This window comes from Stegastes partitus, unplaced genomic scaffold (genome assembly GCF_000690725.1).
Source record: "Stegastes partitus isolate 25-593 unplaced genomic scaffold, Stegastes_partitus-1.0.2 Scaffold1042, whole genome shotgun sequence".
NCBI classification, from domain to species: Eukaryota; Metazoa; Chordata; class Actinopteri; family Pomacentridae; genus Stegastes; species Stegastes partitus.
The window spans coordinates 113,667-125,667 of record NW_007578773.1 but is presented as its reverse complement, the minus strand read 5'-3'; the positions used below and the strand labels follow the sequence as shown (position 1 = coordinate 125,667).

General features: G+C 40.7%; 1 protein-coding gene across 1 annotated transcript in view; it reads left to right on the top strand.

Annotated features, from left to right (window-relative positions):
- The window catches only part of LOC103367378 (semaphorin-5B-like), a 222,994-nt gene that overhangs the window by 100,720 nt on the left and 110,273 nt on the right, over positions 1-12,001 (top strand). The window contains exons 4-5 of the mRNA XM_008295383.1: positions 9,590-9,689; positions 10,190-10,235. Coding sequence (XP_008293605.1) covers positions 9,590-9,689; positions 10,190-10,235 — 146 coding nt within the window. The remainder of the gene's footprint in view (positions 1-9,589; positions 9,690-10,189; positions 10,236-12,001) is intronic.

Below are 12,001 nucleotides of genomic sequence, written 5' to 3'. Positions count from 1 at the left end.
CAGATTTCACAAAAAATCCAAATTGAGCGTTAAGTCCTGCAGTCTGAATGTAACCTGTTGGATTGTTCAGTCAGATAATACGTCATTATCCTTATTTGTGACATAAAATGTCATGTCAGAGTCAGAATCCAAGGCTGTCGGTATGTTCAGGCTGATTTTAATGGGTTCGTTTTTCCTAAAAACCTGTCGGATAACAAGGTTTTCAGATTGTTAAAGGTCGGATTATCGAGTCACGACTGTATTTTATGCTTGTTGGTATAAAATTTTGCCTTTAACTGTTTTCTGTGGCTGTTGTACGTCACTGACAGCAATGTTCGAGAGCATTTGCATTTGCTTGATCTACTCAAGTCAAGCCACAGTTTTTTATACTGCACGTCTAAAACAACACCAATTTGCTTTCCATTAAACAAGATTATGTTTGATGTTACAAATGAACAAGTTTAGGTATTGGGGTTAAAAACCTAGAGTGATTTCAGATTTATATAGCAGTTATAGCATTCTAGACACTCAAAGACGCTTTACACTGTCAATTATTCGTTCACACACATTCATTCTGGTGGTGGTAGCTACGATTGTAGCCACAGCTGCCCTGGGGCAGACTGACAGAGGCATGGCTGCCATTCTGCGCCTACGGCCCGTCTGACCACCACCTCAAACAATCCATTCATACCGGGCAAGGTGGATGAAGTGTCTTGCCTAAGGACGCAACGACCATGAAACAGGTTACAGGGAGGAATCGAACCGCCGACCTTCCGATCATCGACCGACTCGCTCTACCACCTGAGCCACAGCCACCCCATTGTGGTATTGTGGTATTTTACCAGAGTAATTTACACATTAGGGATTAAAACCCTACAAAGGTTATTTAAAATACAACTTTACCTGACAATAATACTTACTAAGGTTGAGAGCCTATAGTTGCTTTGCAAGGAGATGAATGCCAGGTTTCACAAAAGGAAAGTTTTGGGGCAGGAGTTTTAGCTACGTAGCAAGATCACAGAGTTTATCAGGTCCACCGTCTATTTAGCAGACATGTTCAATTCATTCATCAGCCTCAACCTCGTCTCACCAGATACAGGAAGCAGGTATAAATCTGACATTTTTCTCATTTCAAGCGTCTTTGTAGTTCTTTTCTGCTCTCTGCGTGTTACTCTTTTCAAAATCTACTTCACTACAGGAAACAACAACTACAACCCCGAGCAGGAACCCACCACACTGAAAAATTTCAAGTTTTGCATACGATTTGGATCATGCAGGAAAGCAGCCGGCTGGTTTCTTCGGTGGATTATCCACTTCAATCACAGCACTCATCTCCCTGCATGCAAATGTTCCACCAAAACAATTCCACTCCTCACTATTCGCACCAAAGCTGCATCCTTTGCTTTGCTCTGCCCAAGACAACGTTAATTGGTTTAAAGAAACACAAACATTCTCTTGTGTAGCAGAATGATACCAGATAATAGGTGCAAAACTAAGGGAGACTAGCCTCACCTTGTCCAATTCACATAGGAAACATCAATCTTGGAAATTAACTCCAAAGTTGCTAAATTGCTTGAAAAAAAATGACCTCTGGAGAAGCAGATGAGGGAGTCAAGGGCAGGTTTCCCAGCTGGCAACATTTCTTTACCTGTAGTGGGAGCAGTAACCTCCTCTCTTCACCGATTCAGCGTTTCTGGTCATACCTCTCTGATTTGAACACTCACGTTTAGGACTGGGCTCTTGAGCTTTTTGTTCCAGCTGCAGCAGCTTCAAGTGGCCTCACTGGTCCGGCAGAGAAGCAGCAGCTGCTGGACTTATCGTGTGAGCAGACACTGAAGGTGAAACTCCAGCAGATGTCTCATGCAGAGTTTTGGCCCGGGCCTCTTGCAGGAGGATCCAGAACTCACTTCTGCCGGGATGAAAACTTTGCACCTTTTCTCAATGACCTGCCTGCGTGAGCTGTCATCCATCACACTGGCTGCAATTAATATTAAGCACGGGCCTTGTTTGCATGTGGAAAATGACATTTAAGTCTGTTAAAGAACTGACACATCTCACTAATCTCAGGTGCTGATGTGCAAAAGGAAACTGTGTCGTAAAATGTGAGCTAGATGCTTTGGAAGATATGTTTTTTATATTCTATTTATGATGTGCTTGGTATAACAGTTAAGTAGAGGTTCATTTTAAAAGGTTCCTCTTCTCCAGGGGGTCTTTGGCGTGAGGAATTTTGAGAACTTCTCGACACAAAAACACAGAAGTCTGAGGAAGCTTGGCAAACATTTTTGTCATGTTTCCAGCGAGCAGCTTTCACCGGACCGAGTCTGGTTGCATCTCTGTTTCTGCTCTGCAGGCTGGACGTCTCTGTCAGAGTGTTACACCACTAAGTGTTCCTTCACTGCAGCCCAAATTGGTACAAGTTTGTTCTCCCAACTGTCAGATTCTGCGTTGTACCATTTTGTAACACATTTGGTCTCAAGAGGCCTCATTACATGCCCATTATGTGAAATGCACTTTTCTGCACAGTAATCCCTCTATCTTTGAGTTTGCACTCTGCCCTTAAAAGCTGACACCGTGTGCCCAGCTCAGAGATTGATAAAGTTTGATGAGCTACCTAGAAGACAAGCCCAGTGGCTCAAATTTAGAAGGATTAGATGGAGGTAAGATTGGATCTTTATCAAATAGCCATTTCTCTGAGCTCCGACTTCGGGGAATCTCACATTCCATCAGGTTTTAAGCGATAAACGGATCGGATTGTGTTTAGGCTGTCAGGTTTTATGTGTGTCTAAGTTGGTTTGTGCAGACACAGGAGATTTTTGGATCCAGTATTTGTTGTGCTTTCATTTCCTCAGCACTCGCTAATATGTTGGCATTTTCCAGATTCGACTGCTCCCTCATCCAGACTCGGCCTAATAGCGAGTCAGATCAGTCGAGGTGCCACTTCTCTCTTCCCCCCGTGCTGCTTTGTGTAGGAAGAAGCTGAAAGTTTAAAAAATCTGTGATATGGAAGAAGACAGAAAGGTTATGATTTATATCTGTGTCGCAGCCACTGTCCTCATCCCTGTGGCAGTCACGGACTAATGCATTAATCCATCTGCCTGCTGATTGCAGAAGTGGGGAAAAAAAAGGAAAAAAGGCCACAATGATCGTTCATCACGTCCATCTTGGGGGCCCTTGAGTCAACCGTGAGGGAGGAGGCTTTCATATTCATTTTGCATTATCGTCCCTTCTTTGCTCCTCCACGCGGCCAGACAGTTATGAGGGGAAGGAGTGAGCGGTGCATATAAAACCACTTGTAAGCAGGAGGATAAATGTCAGTCAATGAAAGACCCCTCGCTGCTGTGAGCCCCTTCTAAGAGAGTAAACAAGCTCATGGTTCATGAGCTCTCCTGCATGCCGCTGAATCACAGTTTTTTTTTTTTCTTCTTTTTTACAAGCTTTTGAAAAGATATTCGCGATGTGGGGAAATGTTTATATGCGCGTCGTGCTTCACAGTACGAATTTCAAGTGATTTATGCCCCACATTAAACTCTCTGAACTGAACACTAACAGCTCCTGTTTTTACTGTTACGTGCATAATGCTTCTGCGGAAATTATTCTCTTGTTATCTGTGTCTCCGCTGCACACTCTTATTTTATGGTTCATGTCATATGCTCTTATTTTATGTGAAGAATAAGTCACATTTATAACGCTCTGTCACTTTTTTTTTTCTTTTTTTTTTTTAAAATGGCATCATTCTCTCTGTCTGGGTTTTGTCCAGAATATATTGAGTTGGCACGTAGGGGGGCCGGTCTTGATTTCAGTTTGATGGTTGCTGTATTTTAAACCTACAGAATACTTTTTATGAGCAACAATCTGATGTCTGGTCTCAGTTTGCGCCACAACATTTGTGTAAACTATTCGCTTCTGTGCTTTCACCTCAAGCTGCATGGGAACGTAATATAACTTTGGAAGAGAAGGAGAAAAGCCTCGAGGCATCGCTTGTACTTGCATGCAGTTTAAAACAGACAGTGGTAATGGAGACCCCTTACAGAGCTCTTTAATTGGTCCACTGTTATCGCTGTTGATTGGATTTCCAAACACACAGCCTGGATGTGAACGCTTATGCTGATAAAGATGTGTTGTCTACATGCAAAGTTGGCATCCTGCTGCTTTTTATTACCAATTATGATATTCTTGTTTCCCATAAATGTTTTACAGTAGCGTCATCAACGCTAAAAGGCAGATGGTACATTTTTGTTTTACCTTCTACTATGTCTAATGTTGTTACAGGCGTAATGGAGTTTAATGCCGGGGTTTTGCTTGAAATCAACACATTCCTATGAAGTGCCGTGTGACCGGCTCCCTTCAGTGGCTGCTCTCAAAGGCAGCGCAAAAAGCCTGTCATCAGAGAGAGAGAGAGAGAGAGAGGGCTAAGACATGGTAATTGTTCAGATGGGAGTAATGACGCATCCTCTCAGACGGTCGACTTCAAGGTGTTGATGCTCTTGTCTGTGCACACACAAAAATGACAGAAGTGCATGTGTGAAGATAAAAGAGCAGCTCGGTATCCAAAAAAAATGATGCTCCTGCACCGCTAAACTGCAAATACATGTTTTCTTCCACCAGCATGACATCCTAGGATCTGTTTCTGATGTGAACAAGTTTGGTGGAGGAGTTTCACCGCCTGACACTGGGATTTTGTGTCCCATGTGAAACTGTTATTTTTAGACTTTTACACGCTGTTTGGTCAGGTTTGCCAACACATCTACTTGATTAGTTGAAGGAAAAATTACATGCATAGGTGTTCAAATACAACCTTTTTAAGACTCGTTTGAAGCTTCTTATCCGTTTTCTGGGTTACCAAGGTGACACCGTATGATATATGCTTGGTTGGCTGAAAAGGAGCAACAGTTGGGAAGCATCACAATAAATATGAAGGATATGTTGATTATTGGTTTGATTTTTTTGATGTATTTGTGATACGTTGTAAACAAACATGAGCCAGAAAAAAGGTACGTTTCCATCAAAGTGTAGTTTGGAATGCAGATTAGTTGTATTGAAATGTAGTTTTTTTGGAAAACAGGCTTGAAAATAGAGGTCAGTTAAAATCCTGCTCACTTTCTCACCGATATAAATTCAGTCAATTACTGCATCAAGTGGACGCAGAGGATTGCAAAAAATTACACAACGAAAATGAAGGAGGGAAGAGTTTAAGACACAAACTGACCAATCACAGACTGTTAAAATATGGTGTATGTGGGGCAGATTTTTTTTTTTGCAAAGTTATGTTGACACAGGAGAGGAAAGAACTAACAAACTAAGAGCAGGAAAACTTAAGTCATGACTGTCTAGTAATTCATACTTGAGCTGCATTTGCAACACGTCAATCTTTTCGCATATATTCTAATCGAAACATCTGACATTATAAACATTGTGGTCGAGGAACTGATTAGTAGAACGTTAATGCTCTCTCTGGGTCTGCTCGTGTTCCCTACTGCCATTTACTGGACACCATTCACGCACGTCCTCGCTCTGTTCACACATGCTGCGACTTTATGCAAACCCAGGATCACCCCAGAGTCTTTAAATCAACTTAAGGTCTGTTTACTTAAGATTACGGGGCTAAAGATGGACCTCTGCTCCTCCAGCTTCGGCCTCTGCAGCCATTAATCAGAGAGCGATGCACAGATGGTCCCGCTCGCCTCCTTGCACCGGCCTTGTATGGTTTCTACACCCGCCCCTGTATGTCAAAGATGGTCGAACTACTGATGCGTGCTTGAATGTGAAAAATGGAAACAATTTATGTGCATATACGTAGTATAAATATTTATAGTGAGAGTAAGAGATGGCCTCTTGCAGAATTTGCATCGCATTAGAACAGCCTGTGATTTATTGTGTGATTATCTGAGATTTAATCCAGTGTCAGTGAAAGTGTTTTTCAGTCTGTTGTTAATTTTTAAAGACTACATTATTTCTCTGCTCTGGCTGCTTGATAAATTAATACCTCACAGTAATACACTGCTCATGTTTCTCATATGCTCTTAATGAGACTGGAGCTGTTAATATAATTAACCATGTATGACTGTGTTATTCTCAGCGCACATGTTGGCACTTTTCTGAGATGTCAGACACCACATACAGTACATATGTTCAATGAAGCGAGAACGATTTGTTAAAAATAGCTAGCATTATGATTAAAATTGCCATTATTTCCTGTGAATTCAAATCCATTGCTGCGTTCATGGTGTTTAACACAATATGTATGTTTCTGCTACAGTCACATTGTTTAACCTAGTTGTCTGATTTCTCTACTAAATCCAGTTGGGTCTCACAAAGATCCTTTTTTTCTTTTGTTGGTCTTTTCAGTGTAAGTTTTACAACATATTAATGGAGCTGTTGTTGGTACAAAAACATGCAACAAGTTTTATTTAAGCAGAATGCGTTGGGTCATCGACATCCAGAACACCAGACATTACTGAGCAGGTGTTCAGTGTGTCGTCTAATAAAAATGATTTATTTGTTTAACATTTGGTTAAAACTACACTGTGCCATTGTTTTCAGAAACTACTGGGATTTTTTTTTTCACCACAGACAGAGTAGAGACACACTTTGCATCCAAACTCACATCCCTTCGTCTCGGTTGAATTGCTCTCCAAGTATTTACTGCTGCAAGGTGTATATCAGCTGACCTTTCCGACGCCGCTATTTGCTCGTCTGTGCGACAAAGTGTCAGCAATAAAAAAAATCATTTCGAGTTTAATTCCATCTGCGCACCCATTACTCTTGTCTGAATGACTCATGAACTCGTCGCTGCATAGATGTGTCGGTGTCTTCGCAGCGCAATTATATGTTATTATCGCATCAGAAGAAAGAGCAGAACCAGAGCTTTGTAATTAAGCTTGTTACATATTTGTACATACTGAAGTAATAATGGTATGGAGACAGATTCAAATGTAAAATAATGACTCATTTTCACACTTCGGCTTCCCAGTTGAAAAAGTCAAACAGACTTATTTCATAACATACTGCATATTAAAGTAAACTTCCCATGATGCTCCTAGTTTCCCTGTTTGCATAGGTCTGACATTACATCTAATGTTGCATGAAAAATAGACAAAAAATATTTGCTTTTCATTGAAATCATTCAAAAGTTGTAGTCAAAAGACGAACACACGTCACCACATAGACTGTGCATAATCCTCCATAGAGCCCTAAGTAATGTAGCCATTGGGCACTGTTTGTATTGATCTACATTTTTTTTCATGGGTTTAATAAATTCCAGACAATCCCCCTATGCACAGTGATGACAATAGATCTCTCCTGCCAGGAGTTTATAGTGAGTTAAATGGAAATGTTTCTTGTTAAAAAGGCCAATACAAGAAATCTGCGAGTCTTATCGTGTTAAATGATGAAAGATCTGGATCGCCTAAACTTTCTGGGGGAAAAAAAACCCAAGATGCAGCATGTGTTTTGTCAGCTTTAGCCACTAAATCTATTTGCTTAGGTTCAGGAAAATGTCAGGCATTGGTGTCACGACATGGCCGTGTTTGAAGTCACTTCATTTTCTGGGTTACCAGGGTGACACCATGTAATGTATTCTTGCTTGGCTGAAAAGGAGCAACAATTTGAAGGCATTACAGCAAATGGCAAGGATAAGTGAGTTAGAAATGCATTTGTAAGATGTTACGAACAAACTTAAACCAAGAAAAAAGACACATTTCCGTGAAAATATAACTGAGAGTCCTGTTATAGAAATGTCATGTTTGGAGACTGGGCTTGAAAAGAGAGATGAGCTAAATTGCCTCCTGGTTTCTTACAAGTACAAAACCAGTCAGTTGATAAAAAAAATAAAAATGTAGAGAAGGAGAGTTGAAGACAAAAAGGATAAACACAAGATGCAGCATGTGTGGCTAAACCTTATAATATCTAAGTAGTAAAATTAGCCTGAATATGACCCAGGGCCTGTCGGGTTGAGAGAAACACATTACTTTGCTCTGTTTCATGGTTTTCGTTTGTCAGTTTGAAAAATATAGACTAACAGAGGTCTCATTGCAGCTGTAATCCAGTCCTATTAACACTTATTATTAACTCAATTACTTTCATATTCAAAACGATTCACTCTTTCAGTCTCTCAACTACAAGAACCTCCCTGTTCAAACCACATCTGGCAGAAAACTCTCATTTCACTGAAGTTCCCCGTCAGTACTGACACCCTTAATTAAAAACAATATGTGTGTTTTTGCGTGTCTCTCCTCTAATTGTGTGTGCACTTTTATCTGTAACTTAAATAAGAAGCACCATATTGTACTGTAGCTGCAGCCTTCTGTCTTTCTATCACTTATATCTCCAGTTATGCTTCCAGATGATGGAGCCATATGGGCCCCATCAATCCTAAAATCCATCGCTGGGCGTGATGGAGACTAGTTTCAGTCTTCGCTCTGACTTTTTTCCGCAACACTTTGATGTAATTTCGCACCCGTAGCCTCGAGCTTTTACCACCTACTTTAATGTTTCAAGAAAATGAAGGTTTAAGGCTTTAAATGTTTGATGACTGCTTCCCTAATGAATAGTTATTAGCGATGAGGCCGAATGTTTCACATGTGAACGTCAGGGTACGATTTTTGGTTTGGATTTGAAATTATATTAGAACCTTTTTCAGATTTCTGGTGTAAGACTATAACAGTATAGGAAACTACAATAGAATCATAAGTAAATTAATGGTGTGTAACATTATTTCACAGTCGAGCAAGGTGTTAGAATCATTAGTCTTTCCTCCTTTGCAGAGTTTTTGTTGAAACAGCTCAAATCTGTTTTCTTTCACTCAACTTTGTACATTGGTTTACAGGAATCTCAATCGGCGCTAACCGCTGTGATGCTGTGTACAGCGCGGGAAACACGGCAAATCCCTTTATGCCGCACAAACTTCCATGCGGCGAAATCCGTTTAAAGGTCTGCACTTTGGGTCACGCAGAGATTGAAGAGAAAATGCTCTTTTCCAGCAGTTTTCAATGTGACATTAAAAGCCCCGCCGGGTGACCCCTCTGCTCCGCTGCTTTGAAATTTTGATTTGTAAATGCCAGTGTCAAATAGTGCCGAGGTCTCAGCCTTGTGCACCACGCAGAGCTTTGTTTGTCCGAATGTCAGGTTGTATCAGGGCTTCTGTGCCTGATGTGGCCCTGGACAGCTTTGTCCCTCTCGGTGGGAAACGCCATCACGGAGCAGGAAGGGTTTATGCTTCACCGTTACACTTTTCACCACTGCAGCTGCAAAATAACAATATTTGTCGTTGACGATTTGAGCATTAGTCATTCCTGTGAATAATCAGTTAAGTGTTTTGTCTGGAAACAATAAAACAATATCCAATTACATTATGTTTCCAGTGTTAAATTTTCAATTTGCTTGTTTATTCTAACCCAAAGGTATTCTATATACAATGAAAACAAAGAAAACTCTCACGTTTTTGCTCAGTAAATGACTCAAACTGTGAATTTGACCCATCAGCAAGTCATAAAAAGACCAACCGATGAAGGTGTTGTGTGCAGTAGCGGACTCCCTTCTCTAACTGTTGCTGCTTTTATCTCCTGACATGATTTAGCTTCTTCTCACCTCTCTCTCTCTTTCTTTTATGCAGCTCTCAGCCCGTGGATTTCCACTTTCTCCCACCCTGGTGTGAGAGACTACTCCCAGCTCACCCTTGACCTGACTAGGAATGAGCTTATTGTGGGTGCCAGGTAAGAAACTGTAAATCCACTCAGCTTTTCACCCCACAGAGCACATTACTGAGAATGTGATACCCTTTCTGACTCACTCATACAGCGCGGTTTTTGGATAATGACGCTTCTAAAGTGCTCTGCCGAGGCCCTGCTGGACCAAGTTAAGCTTTGGATTTGGCAGGAGGGATGAATTTGGAAGAAATACGTCATGCCGCAACAGTGTGTGCGATTGTGTGTGTGTATTCTCATAAGATTGTAGAAGTTAAACTTTGGCCTGGTTTGACCCTGTTCAACGCATACAAATACAGCCAATGCTGCATGAGTGTGCAAAATCACCGACCTGCATGAAAGTAAAAACAATAACTTCAGACTAATGGTCGGTTAAAGCACGGCCTTTAATGGGCTTCATGTTAAGCTGACAGCAGCTCTTCTCTAACTCTTAATCTGCATTGCTAAACACATTTTTCTGGATGAAGGCCAGTCGCTCACACATGTATTTTCCTCTCTCTTCAATCCAGAAACTACCTTTTCAGACTGGACCTCAGTAACATGTCGCTCATACAGGTAAGTGGAAAGTTTTCTTTTTATTCCTGTGGCTTTAAACGCATTAAATCTCTCTCTCGACTAAGTTTATTCTCGCTTAGTCAGACTATAGGTTATAACTCCTGTTAAACATCAGAATGAACATTAGGATGATGCAGGAGCTCATCTTGAAAACACTGTGGTTTATCTTTGAGTGGTTGTCCAGGAGCTGTGGTCATATTTTGGTAGTGTTGGTCGTCTGCTCACTGCCTGGAGTCACATGCAGTCATTCTGACAAAAATATCTTCTTTGTTTGTGTTTTGAAGTTCAGGATCTTTGTTTTATGACATTTCATTGTAACATTGGAATAGTGAAGTCTTCCATATTTGCCTCATATGCACATTTACAGACTGATCATTTTGTTTTTGGGGTCTGCTAGCATAAGATTATATGTTTTAAAGTTCAGAAAATGTTGTTTTTCCCATCATACTGTTCATAACTACAGCACCTCTTCTCAACACCTGTCTGAAACGCTCTGTTTTAGCGCCTGTCTCTTTAAGACCCAGTCTGCTCTGATTGGTCAGCTGATCAAAACAATGTTGCTTTAATAGAAAGACAGAAGAAAGCAGTTGTATCACCAGTGTCGTTATTGGGGAAACAATGGCGAACTGCTCATTCTTTGTTTGAGGAGGTTCCAATTTAGGAAGCCGTTATGCAAATATGTTACATGGTGATGTAGATAAGTAACGGAGGAAGTGCTCGAACTTCAAAGTGAGGTGTTTTAGGGAGGACAGGAACTCGCTCTGGTGTGTATTTAAGCTTTGCAAGTCAGCAGATTTTTTTCACATGCACAAAATATCACGATGTGGACTCTTTTGCTACACAATTAACTTTATTTGAGGTAAGCTGGCACTAAAGGGAGCTGCTCCTAAAGCATGAACTGTACTTTAAACAGACATCAAGTCAAAACGTTGATCCAGTTTATTACTGTAATAAAGTCATTTTAAGTCAGAATTCAGCTGCAACAGCCATTGTAGCTCTGAGGCCAACTGGAAAAGCAACTTACTTTTTATAGCAATGGGCAACTTTCTTTCTCTAGCCTGTTGTAAGCTTGTGTCTAGTTGCAGTTTTGAAATATAAACTCAAATTTTGGGGGAAAAAAGTGTGAATACACTCAGGAGAAGACCCTTAAAGGATTGATGAGTGCCGGCTTGTGTGTGTCTTCATCTGGTGTGAAAAGAGCAGCAGATCTCATTCATTCATTACAAGTTTGTAACTTCTTGATGACTTCTGGTGAGCACAACATTATCTGATTAGATGCATTGGGAACAGTTCATCCCAGAAATCTAATAGACAGAATTATAAGAGCCTCAACCTGAACCCTCCACAGACAGTTCTGTGTCACGGCTTTGATTAACTTTTTAAACCCAACGTGTTTACTGACACTACAAAGACTTTGTGATAATGAGACAAACGTTGGGAGCAACGTAGCAGCAGGATGGCAGTCCTTTCCTCTTTCACTTTCATCAGATTCCCAGAATTTGCGAAAAAGCTTTTTCATGACTGTCCTGTCAGTTGGATCCTATCTCTTAATGAGGCCCATGGAAATGTTTTATTATAGTTTGTTCATGAGCCAAAGAGGTAGTACAGGGTAATCATATAAATGTGATGTTACCATAAAACTGTTCTTTAAAGTGAAAGTTACAGTTTGTGAATGTGGAACTTTCCCTTACAGCAGCAACATACTGTTGGATTAGCTGAAAGTTGAACATTTTGAGAGCCTTGTTAATTAAGTTTGTTGCAAAAAA